The sequence below is a fragment of the Abrus precatorius genome, unplaced genomic scaffold, assembly GCF_003935025.1.
Source record: "Abrus precatorius isolate BTA unplaced genomic scaffold, Abrus_2018 Scaffold3, whole genome shotgun sequence".
NCBI classification, from domain to species: domain Eukaryota; kingdom Viridiplantae; phylum Streptophyta; class Magnoliopsida; order Fabales; family Fabaceae; genus Abrus; species Abrus precatorius.
This window is the reverse complement of record NW_020874373.1, coordinates 8687984-8707785: the sequence shown is the minus strand read 5'-3', so window position 1 is coordinate 8707785 and position 19802 is coordinate 8687984. Positions and strand designations below refer to the sequence as shown.

At 32.6% G+C, this 19802-nt stretch overlaps 4 protein-coding genes across 8 annotated transcripts; 2 read left to right on the top strand and 2 right to left on the bottom strand.

Moving 5' to 3' along the window:
* Positions 1 to 727: 727 nt before the first annotated feature.
* LOC113863568 (non-specific lipid-transfer protein-like protein At2g13820) lies at positions 728 to 2089 on the bottom strand. The gene is made up of 3 exons (XM_027497199.1): positions 1676 to 2089; positions 1549 to 1605; positions 728 to 932 (listed from the first exon to the last, which is right to left on the bottom strand). Exons 1-3 carry the CDS (start codon positions 2007 to 2009, stop codon positions 775 to 777), a joined length of 549 nt encoding a protein of 182 aa, XP_027353000.1. The 5' UTR covers positions 2010 to 2089; the 3' UTR covers positions 728 to 774.
* A 1356-nt stretch (positions 2090 to 3445) lies between these two features.
* On the top strand, positions 3446 to 8393 carry LOC113862111. The gene is made up of 5 exons (XM_027495249.1): positions 3446 to 3788; positions 3905 to 3931; positions 4149 to 4217; positions 4919 to 5085; positions 8322 to 8393. Exons 1-5 carry the CDS (start codon positions 3446 to 3448, stop codon positions 8391 to 8393), a joined length of 678 nt encoding a protein of 225 aa, XP_027351050.1.
* Positions 7921 to 11481, top strand: LOC113861553 (pentatricopeptide repeat-containing protein At1g03100, mitochondrial). Of its 3 annotated transcripts, none has more exons than XM_027494453.1 (3): positions 7921 to 8198; positions 8322 to 8382; positions 8872 to 11481. In XM_027494453.1, the coding sequence occupies exon 3, from the start codon at positions 8942 to 8944 to the stop codon at positions 11294 to 11296; it is 2355 nt and encodes a 784-aa protein (XP_027350254.1). In that variant the 5' UTR covers positions 7921 to 8198; positions 8322 to 8382; positions 8872 to 8941; the 3' UTR covers positions 11297 to 11481. The 3 variants fall into 3 exon arrangements, with proteins under 3 accessions (XP_027350254.1, XP_027350253.1, XP_027350252.1); XM_027494452.1 differs by having other exon boundaries at positions 7956 to 8151; positions 8872 to 11479; XM_027494451.1 differs by having other exon boundaries at positions 8001 to 8151; positions 8889 to 11453.
* Positions 11482 to 14880: 3399 nt separating this feature from the next.
* LOC113862959 (type I inositol polyphosphate 5-phosphatase 4-like) lies at positions 14881 to 17982 on the bottom strand. 3 transcript variants are annotated; one of them, XM_027496291.1, is made up of 10 exons: positions 17849 to 17982; positions 17676 to 17763; positions 17288 to 17356; positions 16987 to 17074; positions 16776 to 16880; positions 16071 to 16689; positions 15796 to 15989; positions 15595 to 15703; positions 15341 to 15489; positions 14881 to 15175 (listed from the first exon to the last, which is right to left on the bottom strand). In XM_027496291.1, the coding sequence occupies exons 1-10, from the start codon at positions 17876 to 17878 to the stop codon at positions 14953 to 14955; spliced, it is 1674 nt and encodes a 557-aa protein (XP_027352092.1). In that variant the 5' UTR covers positions 17879 to 17982; the 3' UTR covers positions 14881 to 14952. The 3 variants fall into 3 exon arrangements, with proteins under 3 accessions (XP_027352092.1, XP_027352090.1, XP_027352089.1); XM_027496289.1 differs by having other exon boundaries at positions 17288 to 17393; positions 17689 to 17763; positions 17849 to 17878; XM_027496288.1 differs by having other exon boundaries at positions 15796 to 16689.
* Positions 17983 to 19802: the final 1820 nt, after the last annotated feature.

Genomic DNA, 19802 nt, shown 5'->3' with positions numbered 1-19802 from the left:
GACATCCACTTTTTAATGGTTGCAGCAGCTTAGCTAGAAATCATAGTTTATATATGCGAGAGGTATTTATCTATCTTGAAATACGACAATTCTGATTTCTGTTTTTGGTTCTGTGCGGAGTATTCTATAAAGCCACTTGTTTGACCCGAAATTCCGCACACTCCAAACTTATAAAATACAATCTCTTATTCTTTCATTGTAAATGTAAGACTCTTTTAACTATGAGGAATTGAAAAGTATAGGTAATTTTATAATAACATTAAATTTATCAAGATTCATTGTCATAATTTATTTTACTTAATTAATTATTTTGTCTTACTAAAGATATTTATGTAAATAATTAATACAAATAATAACTTGTAAGGAATTTTATAAAAGAATCATGACAAATTCTTCAAAACGATCTTAAATTATGTCGATAATCAAAACTAATGTGATATCAAGGCACAAACCACAGACATAATTAAAAGCATAGTAGAAGAAATACAAATCGGCATCAACTATATAGGGGAAATCCTAACATGGTTAAAGGAAAGAGGAAACTAGTGGGTATGCTCAGAGCAGTTGAATTCACATAATACTGATAGTGTTTTTAGAAGGAGTTATATTATTAATACACATTCTTTCTAAAATAATTTTCTATTAGCTCTTTTTTTACTCTCTCTCAATCTATCTCTTCATCACATTTCTCATGTGATCCCACGTAATACTGATAATGTTTCTAGAAATAGTTATAAAATTAAAATTTCTCTTACAAATGTGCAACGTCGCAGTCTAGGTGGCGGTCTTGAATGAGAAAGTCAAAGTCGTAGCAAAGAGAAATAATAGAAGCAAAGAACAAGGCAACGTAGTGGAACTTGAATTTTCATGATATGAACCACCGACACTTCTACTGCCTCCGGTCGTTGATGAATAGGTATTGGATCCAATCCCTGTACCAAAAAACCATCAAATTCACTAACATGCTAAAACTTTACCTTTTCTGTTTCTTTTCTACAGGACTAGTCATAATTAAACAGTGCAACTGAAAGAAACAGGAACCAAATTGCACCCATTTTTCTGGAGTTGAAATTGTCAGTATAATATGCAATAACTTTGGCATAAATTCTTGGGCATCATGGGGGTAAAGAAAAACAATTATTTCTTTTAAAATTAAGCTGACCAAAAATGTTGTTAGTGTGTTACACAAAAATACATTTTTCACTCACCCCAAATTGCTGAAAAATGGGTCACTGTCACATTTATTACTAATTCTTACTCGAAAGTACAATTTTTAACGTGACACACCTCAAACTGCATAAATGTTTTTGATAAAATCAGTTAAGAATTTCTCTTAAAAATGGAATCCTCTCATGTTGATATGTAACATGATATGGTTTGGAGAGAAAAAGATATAATTTTTATCAAATACAGACCGACCCACCTTGATTGATCCTAGGTTGTACTAATTAAAATTTATTAAGATTGTATATTTCTCTCTTTGACACGACCAAATCATGTTACTTATCAACATGAGAGGATTCAAATTCATTTCTCTTTGTTTGGTACCTGAAGGGGAATTTGGAATGTTGGAAACAGAAACACCTGATGAGGAAGAAGCTGAGCCTGAAATCATACATGATCTCAGTTACATATTTCATTATAAAATATTTTCAGGAACAAATTTAACTCATACCACTGCAGGTGCTAATAGGTGGTGTTTGAACGTTGCAAGCACTAGGAAGTAGCAAGGCCTTAGTCTGATTGATGTTGAGACTGGCAGCAATGGATGAGGCACCACTGTTAACAACCTCACATAGACAAAGTGGCTGTGTTCTCACCACAAAGCCAAGTTGAGAACAGCAAACAGATGAAGGGGTAGAGGCATTTCCTGTTATGTAGTCAAGGCAAGGAGAAAGGCTTAAGAGCACATTGGTGCAACTTGATTCGGATTGAGCCAATGTGGCTCCCAAAAGAGCCACCACAAGGGACATGCTCAACAGCATTTCAATCCCTCTTCTGGGTGCCATTGGATGAAGCTATTGCTGTCAGATATTCCCCCAACGATCACATGCCAATATTTAAGTGCTGAATTAATGGGTTTCTTTGGATTTTGGAGGTGGAAAAGTCACAAAAGAATGGCTTATAGCGACAAAAAGAAGTGGCAGCTAGCTTGCTTAAGCAGCAGGTGAACATCTTTTTTTTGCTTTACTTACATATGCAACAGATTCTTTGTCAATAAAGTTAGCCTTATGTGTCCTTCTATGTTTCTTATCTTTCCTGCGTTGCTAAATTGATATGCCCCTAGCGCATGAGTAATATTGCGGGTATTAAAAGCACCAAATGTATCATCTTTTCATAATGACTTTACTTTTGAGAATGATTTGTGTGCTAGCTATGCAGTATGTTTCATGCTTTTGGTGCAATAATTATGATGCATAATGGAGAGGGCTACTTAAAGGGAGTTAAAATTTAACTCATTGAATAATAACAGTAACCAATGCTTAACAGAGAAGGCAGCTTCTAGGCATGCCCATTGAAACATGGGATACTTTTTCTAACAGCTTTTCGATTTTTCTATTTCCACAATATGCACCGATGATCACGCCGAAGATTAGAAATAAAAGATTAATAAATAAAATGTTTAGTAGTATTAGTCCCTGACATATCCACAATGTGCCTTGACAATTTGACACCTCTATATTAACATAGGGGATTTGCACCAGATTAAATAGACACACAAACATGTTCCAATAGGTGACTAAAGTTGTTTGGAAAATTTGATTGCACTTTTCAATTGCTCCTGTAATTTTAGCAGATGTAAATTTCTTGGGATAGAAACGAGACACAAGACGTTAACTCTTAAACTACTACCAAGCTTGTTAACCATTATATTTTTTTTCACTCATTTTCTCTTACATTTATTTTTCATCCACTCCTTTTTTTTATCTTGTTTTTGCATGGCATAATCAATCACTTCTCCTCCCCACACCCCCTTTTTATCTCTCCATTCCTTCCACCCACTCTACACCTAAAAAATGGGTGTCTAGTATCTTTCCCAAGCTTGTTGGATGAATTAGGTCCTTATAATAAGACCAAATATCCACAAACTACTCAGAGATTATTCGTGCATGATTGCAATTAGCATCTACTATCAATTGGAATTTCATTTCGAATAACATTATCAACTTTCAAAAATATGAAAAGCTCAATTCTAGCCAACCATACCAAATTGCTAGTTTGTAAAAATAACTGCGGTAATTGACTGAAATATTCTTCCACTGGAAATGTTAGTCAAATTAGTTGAACTCCTTGATCATATTCAAATCTACCTGTTCTCTTCTCCAAAATATTGTAGAAAACCAATGTAGTATAAAAACCATTCCTTTTCTTTAGTTTAATCCAACATAGAATATCCCATTACACATCAATCTTCTTCCATTTAAGATTGATCCTCCTACCCCTCATGGAGCAGTTCATGAGTGCTTTTCAAATAAGAATGATGCTAGCAACCCTTATAGTCAGTTCAGTAAATTTGGTTGATGGGCAGGTTAGTACCCCTTGCACAACCTCAATGATGAGCAGTTTCACACCATGCGCCAACATCATTACAGGAAGCACCAATAAAGTTTCAATGCCATCAACTACGTGTTGTGATTCATTAAGGTCTTTGATGAGCACTAACATGGATTGTGCTTGCATGGTAATATCAGCCAATGCTCCGTTTTTCCAACAACCCATTAGCCAAGCTCTTACCCTCTCCCTCTCACGAGCATGCAACATTAATGGACTTCCTTTACAGTGCAAAGGTGCACATTCAATTCAGTCTAAATATTTATACTTTTTGACAAACTTCCATTTTTCCTCTTTAGTTTTCCCATAAACCAATTAGATTTCTAATACTATTTTTTATTGTACTTTGCAGCTTCTGGTTCTCCTTTACCTGCTCCGGGTATTGATTGTTCAACTACATTTATGTTTGCAATCGCAGTATATTTTACTGATACTTTTGATTTTCTTTTTCTTTTTTTAAGAATCTCATAAACAATTTTTCTTATGATCGATTTTTATTTTTGTTCGATGTGATCAAGTTTTTTTTGTTTAAAATTTTTGCCCTTTTATTTTTGTCCACCATAAGAAAAATGCTAAGACCAGATTTTTATTGGCAGGCCCTGCAGTTCTTGGACGAAACGGCCCGCCTCTCCCTTCAATTGCTGTATCTCCCTTAAGCCCACAAGGTAATTAAGTAATTGTCCAATATTTTCATATTGCTTTTAAAGAAAAACAAACTACTAAATTTGTTTTTAGAATAATTTAAATTCTTATTTTTAAAAAAATATATTAAAAATTTTAAAAGTAATATTTTCAAGTAAAATTTTTTTTCATGAAAAATCTGAAATAAAAGGACTTGAAAATATTAATTTTTCTTTTTCTTTACACTCCTTCCAGTTCTTTTAAAATAAATAATTATTAATATTTTTTTAATCATAAAAAATTAAAACTTATTTCTAGATGTATTAATTATTAAATCTTTTTATACTTACATTATTACAAAATTTATGTTAACAAAATATTCATCTATTATTCATTTAAATAAATAGATTCAATTATTTTATATTTAACTCACCGATTTAGTTATTTAATATTATAGATATTTTAAAAATAGAATAAAAAATTATAACATATAATTATCTTTTATTGATCTTAATAAATTATTTATTCATTTTAAAAAATGACAAAAAAAGTAATTCATGCATCAATGCAATCATTGACGGCAAGACACATAAAATGTTTGAATTTTTAATTGTTTATTTGTACCTATTTTTTAAAATGTTTGGAATTTCTCTAAAGCTAGTTCAAATCCAAAATTTAGATTATTGCTAAATTTGATGTGGATAACTTTGAAAAAATAACGAGACATTGACGTAATCTTGAGCAGTTTCAAAAATCATGGCTCTGAGCGGAGCACAGAGAAATGAGAATTTGCAATTAGGAGCGGCACCAGCGGAAGCAGAAGCAGAAGCAGAAACTAGAGATCCAGAAATCCACCCAGTTTTGACTCTTCCATCTTATTCATCTTCTGTTTCCCCCTCTCTTCATGCATTTGTACTCCGTACCAATAATGTTTTTACCTATTTATTAGTAATATTAGCAATATATTAGTAATACGGTTTGTAATACAACTTTTATTCTTGATTAATATTTATTAAAAATTATAAAAAAACATGTATATTTTACTTTTTTCTATTGAAAATTTAATATTTTTTTAATATTTTTTTAGTTTTAATAAATTTCAATAATAATAAAAAATATATTAAAAATATGTGTTATAAAGTGTATTGCTAACTTTTTTTTTAGTAACATATCTAGTTTTACAAAATTCATTTCAGTAAATTATATCTTTAATGTTTAAATGTAATTTAATATAATTTTATTAAATTTTTAAACACTAAATTATTAATGTTTTATTCATTCTTTCTCACTACACACCTTAATAGTATCTTTTAAAGTGATGTATTATATAATTATAAAAAAAAAAAGTGATAGAGTATATCCTCTTAATTTTATATTATATGTATCTTTGATTAATTTTTTTCAGAATATTTATTATTTTTAAAATTAAAAATAATTATTTTCAATATTTTTTACATTTATTAATATCTAACCTAAATACTTAAATAAACTAATAACTATATTGCAACTGTTTTCATAAAAAAAACCAGTTTAGTTAAAAAAAACAAAAGGGTCAATTTTATCGTAATAAGTCGTGTAATTAATAATTTTCTAAAAAAAATTGAACGTAAGATGCTACCGAAGTTATTATAATGGATATTTGGTGAGAATCACCCCTAATAAATAAAAGTGTTATTTACGCAAAGTTAATATCTTATTAATTGATTTTAAAAAATAGAAAGTACCAAATTAACATCTAAAATAAAATAGAGAAAGTATCTTCTCAGAATATCGAATAAAAATTTCTTAATAATTAATAGAAACATTAAATTGTAATTAAAATATACTAGCAACGCAAATATTTAATATATTGGCATGTAATTATAAATTGTCACTTTGGCAAAAATTATAGATTTCTATACAAATTAATTTAAAATTTATATTTATTGTGTATTTTAATTAATTGATAATATAAAATATTTTACATTTATAATGCATCAAAATTAAACTCTAAAAAATATTTTAAAGATACTTGACAAATAATTTAAATTATGATTAAAGTGATAAATTTCTAATTAAAAAAACACTTATTACAATTGTGTAACTTTACAATAATAAATATTTTTAGTAAAAGTATTATTTTTAAATATTGAAACTGAAACTTAAATATTAATATTAACAAAATCATTAAAAATTATTCAATTTGATAAACTCACGTTAAAAAATGTCAAATTCGTCGAAATATTCTTTTTAACTAAACTATAATTTGATTTTCAAATTATTATATTAAAAATTGCTTAAAATACACCCCTGAACTAGTGCCAGTCAGTTGTCACTAAAAAATTCATGTAATTTAAAAAATAAAAATTGAATTACAATATATATATATATATATATATATATATATATATATATATAATATCAATTACACTGCAGTAGACTTTATACTATTATATCAACTATTTGCATATAAAAATAATCATTTTAAAATAGTTGTATAATTTAAACAACTAAAAAAAATATATATCAATCCTTTTAAATTTGATAGTATAAAAATATTTATACCATTAGCAAAAAGAAATATTTATACCGATAATATATTAAATAAAATTACAAAATTATTTTAAACAAGGTTTTTTTTAACATTTTAAACAATGTTTAAATCTTACAACTTATAGAAAGCACTCGGCGAGGAAGAACTTACAATCAATATAGTAGAAAATTGCAAAATTTTAAAATTTTAAAAAAATTATTAGATGATTGAGAAATTAAAATTTATTAAAAATAATAAATTTATTTTTTAAAGTAATTTCATACCAGTATATTACACAACACTAAATATACTATAACTATGTGTAAATTCTTATAATGCATAAAATATTTGAAGAGCTCATAAAGCGTCAACTTTATTTGTTTGAGAAAATTAATTTGCAAAAAATAAATATTTTAAAAGAGATATATATTATTTTACAACAAATTTGCACAACTCTTTTTACTAATTTCTTATTGTATTTTTCTATCACATCTCTTATTTTATTTTAAAAATTCATCTTCTTATTTTTATTTTCATATAAAAATATATAAATTAATATATAAACATATATTTTGTTTTTAATATTTGCAGAACATAAAATACATATAACTATAAATATATTATTATAGAATTTTAATTAAATACATCAATAACAAATAAAAATATTGTCATCTAGTCTTACATTATTGTACAAACAAAAATAATTAATTTAATAATATTTAATTTAAAATAATATCTACATTAGATTATAATTAATTGACAATAAATTTTTTATATGATAATATATTAAAATTAAACTATTTTTATAATACATGTGCAAATTGAAAATGACAAACCATACACCATTGCGTGTATCAATGAATTGGAATAAGATTTGTTCGTTTGAATAAATTAGGTTTTTGAAAAATAAATTATTTAACTCCCTTTTATTTCAAAAGGAAAACCACTACTCACGAAGGTACAAAAATTTTGAGCAAGAATGAACAAATTAAAATTAAAATAACACATTGAACAAAAATGATAAAGTAATCCGTTTCTGTAAATTTGATAAAATTCTTTTTGTAATTTTATCGGTGACGAAAACTACTTTTTTTTTTTCAAATTGCAAAAGGTCAAACTAACTCTAACATGTCACTAATTAAGTGATATATATTTAATCTCTATTAAATAAAATCTCACATTTAAATATTATATATGAAAAAATCTATAAATTAAATAACTTAACCCATCCATTTGTGAATATTTCTGTCTTAAAAATAATAAACGTCGTGTAAGAAAAGAAAAATGCAGAAAGGCCCACACCAAACTAGTATGGACTTAAAATTAACCCATAAACCCAGAGCATAGGCATTAGGGCCTTGTTGTTGGTGGCTAACGGTAGCTTCTACGGTGGCAGAGGCCGAATTGAGGGACGGCGGTTTCTGCCGGTGACTGTTTGAGTATGGCAGAGCAAGTGGAGAAAGCAAGTGCGGTCCTTAAACATTAGTTGTTGTGTTGTGTTTCTGTTTACCAAGTGAATCAATGGGCACTAAGTTGTTATTTTTCAAACTCCCATAACCTGCTTGATAAAATACCCCAAAAAGATTATATATATAATTTTTGGTAGTAATATTTTTATTGTTGACACTTGTTGCAGGTAATTAGGATAAAAGTGAGGCTGAGTATATCTAGTGCTCCTTCTTACAATTCTTATCTTGGTGAGACATAATTCTTAGATTTTTATCACTTATTAGCCAGCCAGTGGGAAATGCTAATTGCTTTCTGGGATTTTTATCAGCTTATTTATAGTTTCCGATGCTGAATATATGTGTTTGTTAACTTCTTCTGTCAAGAGTCAAACTTTGATTGGGTTTATGGCATTGATAATGAAATATATGTAGGACTGATGCCGAAGCATAATTTTCATGTGTCTGTGTCTCATGTTAGATGTAATTCAAATAAGTGAAGGTTCGCTTTGGCCAATGTAATTAGATTGATTTTATGGAAATGCTATATCAACTTAAAAAAAAAAATCAATTTTTGAATTTGTTTATTTTTGGTTGTCTCGTGAAAACTTGTGTTTGTTTTCATCAGACTCCTCTTGTTGAAAGTTCTACTTTTAACAATGTTCATTGCTCTTTGTGAGCATAATAATGACTTATTTGTACTGTCATAGTGTGACATTTGTTATGCTTGTTTTCCAACAGACACTCTGAATGCACAGATTTTTATCGACTTCGTTGAGATTCATCTACACACAATTGCTGATGGTTGAAGATGCTTGCAATACGAAAGCTCAAAACAGGACCTGATTTCCCTTTTGTTTTATGTGTCATGGTTGCTAATTGCAATTATGGCACAGCTCAAGTTTTCAATAACAGAAGTGTCCAGTTTATTGCAAAGTCTGTTAGCCCTTATTTAGCCAACTCATGTTCGCAAGCATTTCTGCTGGGATCAGAGAATAAATTTACTTTTCAAGGACGATATTTCTCTAGTGTGGCCGAAAGAATCCTAGTCCAGGCTCGAGACCCAGCCAAAGTTAGTTTGGAAATTCTAAATGCTATCAGTGCGAATCAATTAGATTATTCATGGAAATTATTTGAACAGCATATGCACATGGAGGGATTTCCCAGAAAATCTGTTGTCAGCAAGCTGGTAACAAGTTATGTGGACAGCCTTGATAAGCAATGGCTGGGAAGAGCTTACGAATTGGTGGAACGTGCTATTGAGGAAGGTAAACAAGACTTGTTAGAAAAAGAGGTGCTTATCTACCTTAGCTTTGGCCTTGCAAAAGCTGGACTACCAGTTCCTGCATCAACCATTTTAAGAAAGATTATAGACATGGAGCATTTCCCCCCAGTCACTGCTTGGTCTGCAGTTTTGGCACACATGTCTCAAACAGCAGATGGAAGTTACCTTGCTGCTGAGTTGATTCTTGAAATAGGTTATTTGTTCCAAAACAATAGAGTAGATCCACGTAAAAAGAGCAATGCCCCTCTGATAGCCATGAAGCCAAATACTGCTGCTTTTAGCATTGCTTTGGCAGGGTGTCTCTTATTTGAGACATCTAGGAAGGCAGAGCAGCTTCTAGATATGATGCCTCGAATCGGTGTGAAAACTGATTCAAACTTACTGATAATAATGGCCAGTGTGTATGAGACTAATGGCCGAAGAGAAGAGCTCAAGAAGCTGCAAAGACATATAGAGGAAGCTCCAAATCTAACTGATTTACAGTTCCGACAGTTCTATAATTGTTTGCTGACATGCCATCTGAAATTTGGGGATCTAGATTCTGCCTCAAACATGGTTTTGGAAATGCTTAGGAAAGCAAAGGAAGCAAGAAATTCCCTTGCAGGTGCCAAATTTATGATAAATGCTACTGAAATTGATCATAACTATTCTCCAGGACTGGCTTCTGTGCCTAGTTTCAACAACAGTAAAGGTTTAGATAGTTTAGAGAATAACAGGCCACTTAGAAATGCTGTATTTTCGTATGAGGAGTTCTCTAAAGATAGAAACTTCTCAAAACTTCAAGCAGAGTCAAATATCGTACTTGGTTCTTTATTAGCTAAGTTGCAGACACAGGTGGACTTGATTACAACCAAACATGGTATACTGCAACCTACTGAAACAATTTATGTGAAATTAGTTAAAGCTTTTCTAGAAGCTGGCAAGACCAAGGATTTAGCAGATTTTCTTCTCAAGGCCGAAAGAGAAGATTCCCCATTTTCCAATGACAATTCCACCTTGGTTCGTGTTATTAATTCATGCATTTCACTTGGATGGCTGGATCAGGCACATGATCTCCTTGACGAGATGCGTCTAGCTGGAGTTAGAACTGGTTCATCTGTATATGCCTCTCTTCTTAAAGCATATTGTCGAGCAAATAGGGCTGCAGATGTCAAATCACTTCTGAGAGACGCTAGAAAAGCTGGTATTCAGCTTGACTCAAGCTCTTATGAGGCAATGATCCAATCCAGGGTGCTCCAGCAAGACACACAAGGAGCACTCCAACTATTTAAAGAGATGAAAGGAGCTAGAATTCCAAAGGTCACTCAACAAAACTCTTGTATGCTGGCTAAAAGTGGCGCAGAATCAGATAAAGCTGAGCTAATGACCGAGCTGTTGCAGGAAATCAAGGAAGGACAGAGAGTGGATTATGGAGTTCATGATTGGAATAACGTAATCCATTTTTTTTGTAAGAAGAGACTAATGCAAGATGCAGAAAAGGCTCTAAAGAAGATGAGAAGCTTAGGCCACTTCCCAAATGCGCAAACTTTCCATTCTATGGTTACTGGGTATGCTGCAATTGGAGGGAAATATCAAGAGGTAACAGAGCTGTGGGGTGAGATGAAAGCTCTTGCTTCTTCTATCTCCATGAAGTTTGATCAGGAACTTCTCGATTCCGTGCTGTATACATTTGTGAGGGGTGGATTCTTTGTTCGAGCCAATGAAGTTGTGGCAATGATGGAAAAAGGAAACATGTTTGTTGACAAGTACAAGTACCGAATGCTATTCTTGAAATATCATAAAACACTTTACAAAGGCAAGTCTCCGAAATTTCAAACAGAATCCCAACTAAACAAAAGGGAAGCAGTCCTGGCTTTCAAAAGGTGGATAGGCTTGACTTGAGAATATTATCAGCCAATTATTAGTTCTTGCAAGTCTCAGGCCTCATCTCCATGACTTAGGTTAGGGGCTGTTGAATTTTCATTTTCTTTCTTTTTCTCATTTAGATTTATAGGGTAAAAACTAATGTCCTACCAATGTGAATAAAATAAAACATTATTTTATGTTAAATATTAGATTTAAGTTATTAAAAAATGTTTGGTAGACACAAGTCACACAACATCTTGAAAGAGATAGGAGAGAGAAATGATGGACGGGATAAGTGATCTGATGGAATAAGGAGGGAGTAATAGAGATGAAGAGTGTTAATTGAGTGATGATAATGTCGGGATATTTATATATCATAGTTGTTAAGTTATAGATCTTCAGTGCTATTATTTTTAGGTAACAAATAGAAGAGTCTGTGAATGCATGTTGACGAATTAATGCTGACAAATAAAGCACATGCATCATGCATGCATGGATCCATAGGAATATAATCTACTCCAACTCACTTCCACAATATATGTTGATGTAAGATGATGTAATTTGTCAGAGGGAGAAACTCTTTCCACGGAGAACATAGTCATTTATGAATTCTGAGACACAAGGGTAATGACATAAACAAAGAAATGGAAAGGATTTGCGTGATGGTAGGACGACAGGGCTCAGCAATTCACCATAAGTTAAACTAGAGAATGGCAGGGGGGGAAAAACGAGGTTCTGCATGCACGGGAATGCATGAAGAAATGGGCCATACAAGGTTAACTGAGTTGTAATCTTACGCCAACAATGATATCACTTACCATTGCATGCACTCAATTCAACCCAGTGGCGTAACTTCAACAAAAGCCATGGAGGAACCATTAGTATGATGCCAATCAAATATCCATATATTATGATACATATTTTACAGTCAAAAGCTCGGCTAAAAGAACATAATTAGAGTAATTCATGTAATCTTTAAACTTGCAAGCCAGACTCTCTTATTTTGGGGTACAAAGCCAGACTCTTTATTATCACTATCAACACACTAAAGTCAAAACAAAAATTTATATTAATACGTGTATATATATAAATTTTGAAAAAAGTTTGGGAAAGCCGTTGCCCCTCTTGTCATAAAGAAGATTCATTCTTATTTTCTCTTACATTCATTTTTTTTTTATTTTTTTTTTCAATCTCTTCCTTTTCTACTATATAATTAATCATAATTTTTATTTTATATTTTTTTTTAATCTCTCTTTCCTCCATCCACTTTATACAGAGTGTCAGAATATTTTTTTCTTGCTCTTTTTCTGTTTTTGGAGGGGTGGAGGGGAAGCATTCCTTCCCACCGTCGAATTGTAGTTTTCTGCTGTTGAAATCCTCTTTGTTGGTGCATTTGCTTAAGATTTTGTGTCCTTGAGAAGCAGGCTCTCTGACTCTGCTTCACTAAGCATAAACCAGTGGTATTCGATATCCTTATTCCCCCCTTGCAACTTTTGGCCCGCTGGAATCATCTTTGAGACAAAGGTTCATTCAGGTTATGTACTTTAAAATGTTAGGTTAATTGCCTTTAGTTCCACACTTAACCTTCTGTCTTTTTTGGGTTTCCGATGGTGCGTTAGGATATTTAAATAAAAATAAAGCGATTATCAAAGAATTTCTTTTTAATTTTTTTTGTTGAGAACAATTAGTATTTATTAATTTATTAAGAAAAAAAGAAATGCTAACAACACATGTACTTCTAATACACTAAATTGGAATTAAGATTCATATATTTAATGAACCTCACAAAAAAAATTGTCTAATACTAAAAATTTTGTAAAAAAAGTGATGGTTAACACTTTGTGAACAGGAGATAGGGTATATGCATTGGGAATCAAATTCATTGGTGGTTTTGTCCTTGACAACACTTCGTTTACTAAAAAATATATTGTTGGAAGCTGCATCCTCTATGGTGGTCCATATTTTAGATTTTGACAACTTAGACCTTAGTCATTATTGGGATCTTCTCTCAACCGATCAATCGTTAGTCAATGAAAAGTACACTTTGCTACGTACACCTCTTTCTATTACATAGCTAAAACAATTTTGTTATTCCTTATTGGGTTATCTTTTTCGAAATTTATCACGAAAATTTCTAAACCATACTATCCAATAAAGGACTGCAGGCTTTTCCTTTTGGTGTGAAAAAATTATTTAGACAAAATCATGCATGTTAACATTATGTGAATTGAAATTATTCCTTTAAGAATAAACATTGACTGAAGCTGAATTGATGCTGCTCAAAGAATCATGCCCGAATCAGAATGAAACAAAAGGATAAAAAAATGGGGTCAAATTTTGAATTGGGTACAAATAATGATTTACTAGTAAAAGCCAACAAAGCCATGCAAGTAGTGTATTTCCTTTTTCCTTATTATTGCAACTTACATCTTATTCAGAAAAAGAAAAAGATACATCGAAAACAACGTAGACTTTACTCGTTAGCTTGAATAATTCTCATTAAAATCGATAGCCACTACAAGAAAATAATAGGATGAGTTAGATAACTAACGAGGAGTGCAAATATTTCCTTGATTTATTTCAATTGTGTTAAAGAATAAGTCAAATACCTTATTGCATGTTTGAAAAAAATTAAATTTTGAGAAATAATTGCTTATTTTACAAAAGTTCTCATAGAAGACTTACAAAAATAAGCGATTATTTCTTCAAAATAAGTTGAATCATACACACCGTTTGAATCTTGAAATCCTGCAAAAATCACAAAGGCGAGAAAATTAATTTTTCTCATAGCGATGAACTAAAACTACTACTTCCTATTCTCCACTATGTTATAAGACGAGTTCATTTTAGTTACATGATCTCATTCAAGAGAATTGAGATGCTATATGTTTTCTTTGACCCACATAGCCGTTACTCTACCAATAAGATTGTGAGGCGCAAATATCCATAGTAAGTAGTTGTTGGCAAACCCATAAAACTCGGCAGCTGCAGCAATGAGGTATGGAGAAGATTTAGCAGTTTTAGAAAGAAAAATTACAGAGAAGCTGAGAAAATGAAAGAGGGCAAAGGACAACCTTCTTTGGGATTATGAGGGTAACAGAATGTCTCAATCACCATTGTGGCTGGCATTTCCTCACAGCAATGCGTACCTACAAGAGGAGGGCCCCAAGTCAAGGATAAGATAAGGCTTGCATGACACCTCAACTAGAAACTTTATTAGGATGAACAAAGTGGTCAAATCCATTGCTGTCGAGAAATCTCTGAAATACTTATTTTATGAACTTATGCACACTCAAAAAGACAAGAATTGACAGTATATTATAAGTACTTATTTCATGAAATGGATTTATGGTCTACATTGTTTATCTTATTGGAGAAAGTAGGTATAGCTAAAACTAAAGTATATGGTTATTTAACACTTACCTAACTAATTTTGCAGACAAAGACCGGTTAGAAGTCCTGTGCAAATTGGATCTTGACCTTCATTGAATTTTGAAATTGTAGAAAATACAATTAATAGCAAAGTAGAATTCAATTTTTCATAAGCCAAATTCTAAAGGATGTCCAAGCAAGGTAGGGAAAATTGATGCAATTTTCTTGTTGAAGTGTCTTACCTTGTGTGGTACACTTTGCTGTTTCAGCTCCCTAAATTAGTCAAGTTGATCTCATGGCATAAGAATTGTAGGCATCCATCAAAATAAGTTCAAATCGGTGTAGCTATAACCATGTGAATGTGGCAATAACTCTTCTACTTCAATCCTTGAACTGGAGCTTTTCTTTATTTGGTTACAGCTTATAGACTCAACTTCTGCCAAGAATATACTATAAACTGGCCTATGATCAGAGAATCTTGACTCCCCACGAACATAAGATAATTGGTGAAGGCCTCTTCCATACCACAGGATGCGATCACACCTTCATGAATAAATATTTCGCTTAGATTTACATAAATAACGTTATAGTTTCAAAATAATGACTCAGGACATTTAATTTGTGAATAGTATCATTTATTTGTTTTCCCCCCTACAGTTGCCACTTCATTGATTCACACAGGAGGTTATTTCCAAGAAAGAGGATTACCATGCTGGAGTTCTTCTCTTTTGTTTTGAGCGTCTGTCATCACCTGCATATCTGTCTGAATTGTTTGAATACTTATACGTGGGAGGGAAATATATTTTCCCTTCATTCCATCCTTCAAAGACTCGACCTTGCCTCTGCTCTACACACAGCTGAAAGGAAAAACAATATCAAAATGGTCAGGTAAATCTTAGAAGTAATATGATAAAGGGGCAAATTCAAATTAGAATTACTTGTAAGGGGACAAAGTATCAAACCTGGTCATTCTCTAATAAAGTCTTCCAATCATGCATCTCAACAAGAGCTTTTGCTGCACGGTAAGAAAGGGCTATCCGATAATTTAAATCCCCCAGCCAAATTATTCGACTACACCAATTAAACCAGAAGTTTATTTACAATCTCCAAGAAGGCAAGAATAGAAGCATGGTAAAGATTAGGAGTAGAGATGAGGGGCTTACTCATGTTCCAGAATTGTCTGAGGAGAATTCTCATCACCCATGTCATGGACCTGAGGAAACCTTGTCTTTCTGAGAATCTCCATTACATCTGAATTCCTCCTTAGCTCATCACCATCCTTTTGTCCAGAAGTCAAATGACTACAGACGAAGCAAAAGCTTGTTTGGTGCAATGACATACTAATTGATATTGATCCCTGGAAAGTCCAAGAGAATGAAATTGTTTCCTTCCCTAGTTCACTACAAACTTTGCTATTAAAATAAATTGCCAAATGTACCTTGTTTCCAAGATATCCCATCAACCCTCTACCAACACAAGACACTTTCATGTTGTGAACATCATCTCTGATATCACTTTTCACCCAAACAGTCAGAAATACCCCAACCATTTGCTTACTAGCAACCAAACAGTATCTTGAGTGCCCTGTTGGTCTATCACTGTCCTCCATAGAGAAACAACCGCCATATGACACTGGTGAATACTGTGTTGCAATTGGGGAGTCACCAGTGCCATTTTCATCATCTGATGAACCCCATCGATAATTGGGGTCATAGTCACTCGTCCTGTGACCCAATATCATTCTGTCACAGACACTGAGACGGCGATCAAGGCAAGTTTGAGGCATTAACATGTCATTATCCATTCTCATACTACGACTCAAGGATTGGAAGGACCTCCGTTGAAAGAAAGAGGTTGCCTTCTGCCTCATTGATCCCTCAAAATCAGCATTTAGCTCTACAATAGGATCAGGGAGTGGTGAAGGAGTGTGGCATCCACCACTTGTTCCAGGAAGGCTGTTCAGGGTCCTCCTTATCAGAGCCAGCCATTTTCTCGCAGGTCCATTATCTTCTGTTCCCAAAACATTACCAGCATTAAGAGGTACAATTTCTTGAAACCTGAGTCCAAGAAAATGCAAAATGTTTTCACAGTGTGAACCCTTCATAACTAAAGGACATGACGCATTATATGATCAGTAATTTACCCAAGAATATAGATATCAGCAGGTGGAGAGGCATGAAGCCAATCTTCAAGACTCAAATAACTTGGAGGTGACTTCCCTGCTACATTCCAAGTGGCAACAAAGATTCTGTATCCAGAAAGGGGGGAAAACTCAATAGAATAAAAATTCATAACTTTCATTACAATATAACAAGCAGATAAATAGGTACAATACACAGCTACCTGAAGCATACCTATAATTATACACATCTGTAACCTGAGCTTCATCAAGGTCATTCTTACCTCTTCGCATTCTGTCTGAGTACCTTCTGCTTGATCTCTCTATGTATCAAAATGGAGATTAAACATATGAGATTAGTAGGAAAAAAAAGAGTAGGAAAGAAAAAAGAATAAGAATAAGAAGAAAGAACAATAGATTTCTGAAATTGTGGAACAAAAGTGTGGTCTAAATTTCTTTTTATCCTGATCAAATTGGGGGGGGGGGGGTGTTGGAATGGTGTGGTCCTAAGAGATATGAAGGTGAACATACTGAACCTGTTTTGCTTTTCTTGATAGTGCATGCCTCCCTCTCTGAGTATTTGCTCCTACACTCTTCATCAACACCTGAAAAAGAAAAACCATAAAGTAACAAAGCTGTGCTCTTTCCACGGTTATTTTATCATCCTACTGAATATAAAACAACAAAATAAAGCAAATTTATTTTAAATACCAAAAGGGTAGAAACCATGGAAGCAGAAAACAACAAAGAGCAGATCTTGTGCTCATGTAGCATACCCATTAAAACAGACAAAAAAAAAAATTATGTTGAAATAGAAGCAGAAGTTTTTTCTATTATTATTTTTAACATGAAAGCTAAGATTCCCAATCCTAGTGGCCCTAAAATCAATATTACATTAAAGTGACGACAAAATTGATCAATCACCTTCGCAGGGAACCTCATCTGCCTGAAAGTCCTCAGCTTTGCTCTTGATATTGAACCACTTCTTGACCAATGTTTTTGGCCAAGAAAGCTTTACCAAGAAAAACAGGGTAATTAAGCAATGCCAATCCCAGGAATCAAATGCAAATGAATTTGAAGTAGAAGTGGCATTTAACCTTGCCTTTCTTCGAATTCTCATCTCTCATTGTTGGGACAACTTCATATAGCTTAGCTTTCCTTATTCACAAAAGCAAAGGTACTCAATTGATGTCACAATATATCTTCCTTCTTCCTTACTCTCTTGCGTTTTGCTTAAACAATAAAGTGAAGTGAGTGAATGTAAGTAGAAGACAAGTTTTTATATCAGGACCCGACAATCTTAATTTCTGTTAAGTTTCATGTTTTGGTTTTATCTCTCTGTTCAAAGTTCAAACAGGTAAAAAAAAGGAGGGAAAAATTGGTTTGATGATCAAGGCAATGGGATGAAGTAGGCAAGCTGAAGAAGCAAAAGATGATGAAATGGTGGCCCACTTGTGAAGTTGAAGACTTTGAGGGTAGAGAAGATCAAGCAATGAGAAAAAAGTGGAAGGGGTGGAGTAAGAGTTGAAGAGAATGAGATCTTAGGGGGTAGATAGAATAGAATAAGACACAGAGAGAGAGAGAGAGAGAGAGAGTTGGAGAAACCTCGTTGTGGGTACAGAGAACAAACAAAGCAGCGAATTTGAAGGGAATAATGAAAGAAGAGTGGAGGCAAGCCTCTCTCTCTCTCTCTCTCTCAGCCTTTTACCGCAAAACCAAGGCCTACCTCACCCACCCAACCTTACTGACTTGAAGAGAGAGAGAGAGAGAGAGAGAGAGGGAGGGAGGGAGGGTGCAGCATTGGTTAGAGTCATGGTAACCCACTCACATTGTCCAGCCGCACGCAAATAATATTCAAATATTTAAATCATAAAATTATATTAATTTCGACTCATTCTTTATCTTTCTTTATTTGTCATTTGACATGGTTTAGTTTGACAATAATTCTGTAAGTATAAATATTAATCAGAAAACCCTCTCTTGATATTATAAGTATCATCCTCACTTTAGTATAAAATCTTCTATTATATTTTTTTATTATATTTTTTTTACCGATATTAATATCAAAGTGAACAATATTTTGTAAAGTAGACAATTAAAGTGATTTGTATTTATAATCTCAGGTGATAAAGTGAGATTTACTTAAATATTAACTAACTCCTACAGATTAGATTACGAGTGGAGAATACTATCAAACTTGAGTCTCCAGGCTAGTAGTTGTGCCATGGTCAGTAAAGTTAGGTTTGAATCTTAATATCCAAGCACTGGTGACCCATCTTACATTTGGTCTTGTAGGGGGGGAGAAAGCAGTTAAAGAAGAGAAAAAAGATAAAGAGGATCACTGTTGTTGCTTCTTTAACTTCTCTCCTTGTTCTAACATTGTTATCCATACACACGACAAAAATCATTTATATTTTTCTCTTTGTCCACCATTTTTTTGGATGTGTAAAAGCGATAATATCAGGGTTCAAGGGTGGGTTTGAATCTACCTCATTAGGTATAATATCATATTTGCATCGGGTGTGTTGGCCTAGTTGAAGAGAATATATGTTTCGTGTTTGGAGGAAAAGTGGAGAACTACTTCTGATTCCAAGGCCAGTATTTTGTAATTTGTACTTTTATCAAAACTTTTGATGAATTTGCCATGAGTGAATATATTTCATTTTTTATGTAAATGAGATGTTTTATGTTTTTTTATTCTCTCGTGTTGTGTGTGTTGGGGTTGGCAGATTTGAATAACCTTCTTGGTTCTACAAGCTACAGAACATCTATGCTTCCTCAAAAATTTCATTTTTAGCTTTTGAATATCAATATTATTATGCAAATGAGCTTCTGCTTTTGTTTTTGTGCGAATCATAGGTTCATCAAGTCCAAGAAGACAAAAGGGAATTTTTTCCAAATAACGGATCCTGTATTAATTGACTACTTTTTATTTTGTACAAGCTAACACTTACACATGAATTAGTGTATATGCATTGCATGTGGTGACGCGTCGTTCATTAAACTGCATGTTTATGTCCATATTTTCACATTAATACTATTTTAACATCA

Coding starts and splice junctions, on each gene's coding strand:
- LOC113863568 (XM_027497199.1), bottom strand. CDS start 2,009: ATGGCACCCAGAAGAGGGATTGAAATGCTGTTGAGCATGTCCCTTGTG. Junction 1,606..1,675: donor ACCTATTAGCACCTGCAGTG/GTATGAGTTAAA, acceptor GTATGATTTCAG/GCTCAGCTTCTTCCTCATCA. Junction 933..1,548: donor CATTCCAAATTCCCCTTCAG/GTACCAAACAAA, acceptor TTTTTGGTACAG/GGATTGGATCCAATACCTAT.
- LOC113862111 (XM_027495249.1), top strand. CDS start 3,446: ATGGAGCAGTTCATGAGTGCTTTTCAAATAAGAATGATGCTAGCAACC. Junction 3,932..4,148: donor TTCTCCTTTACCTGCTCCGG/GTATTGATTGTT, acceptor TTTTATTGGCAG/GCCCTGCAGTTCTTGGACGA. Junction 5,086..8,321: donor CCCCCTCTCTTCATGCATTT/GTACTCCGTACC, acceptor CACTTGTTGCAG/GTAATTAGGATAAAAGTGAG.
- LOC113861553 (XM_027494453.1), top strand. CDS start 8,942: ATGCTTGCAATACGAAAGCTCAAAACAGGACCTGATTTCCCTTTTGTT.
- LOC113862959 (XM_027496288.1), bottom strand. CDS start 17,878: ATGAGAGATGAGAATTCGAAGAAAGGCAAG. Junction 16,690..16,775: donor GCTGATATCTATATTCTTGG/GTAAATTACTGA, acceptor TCTTGGACTCAG/GTTTCAAGAAATTGTACCTC. Junction 15,704..15,795: donor CAGACAATTCTGGAACATGA/GTAAGCCCCTCA, acceptor TAATTGGTGTAG/TCGAATAATTTGGCTGGGGG.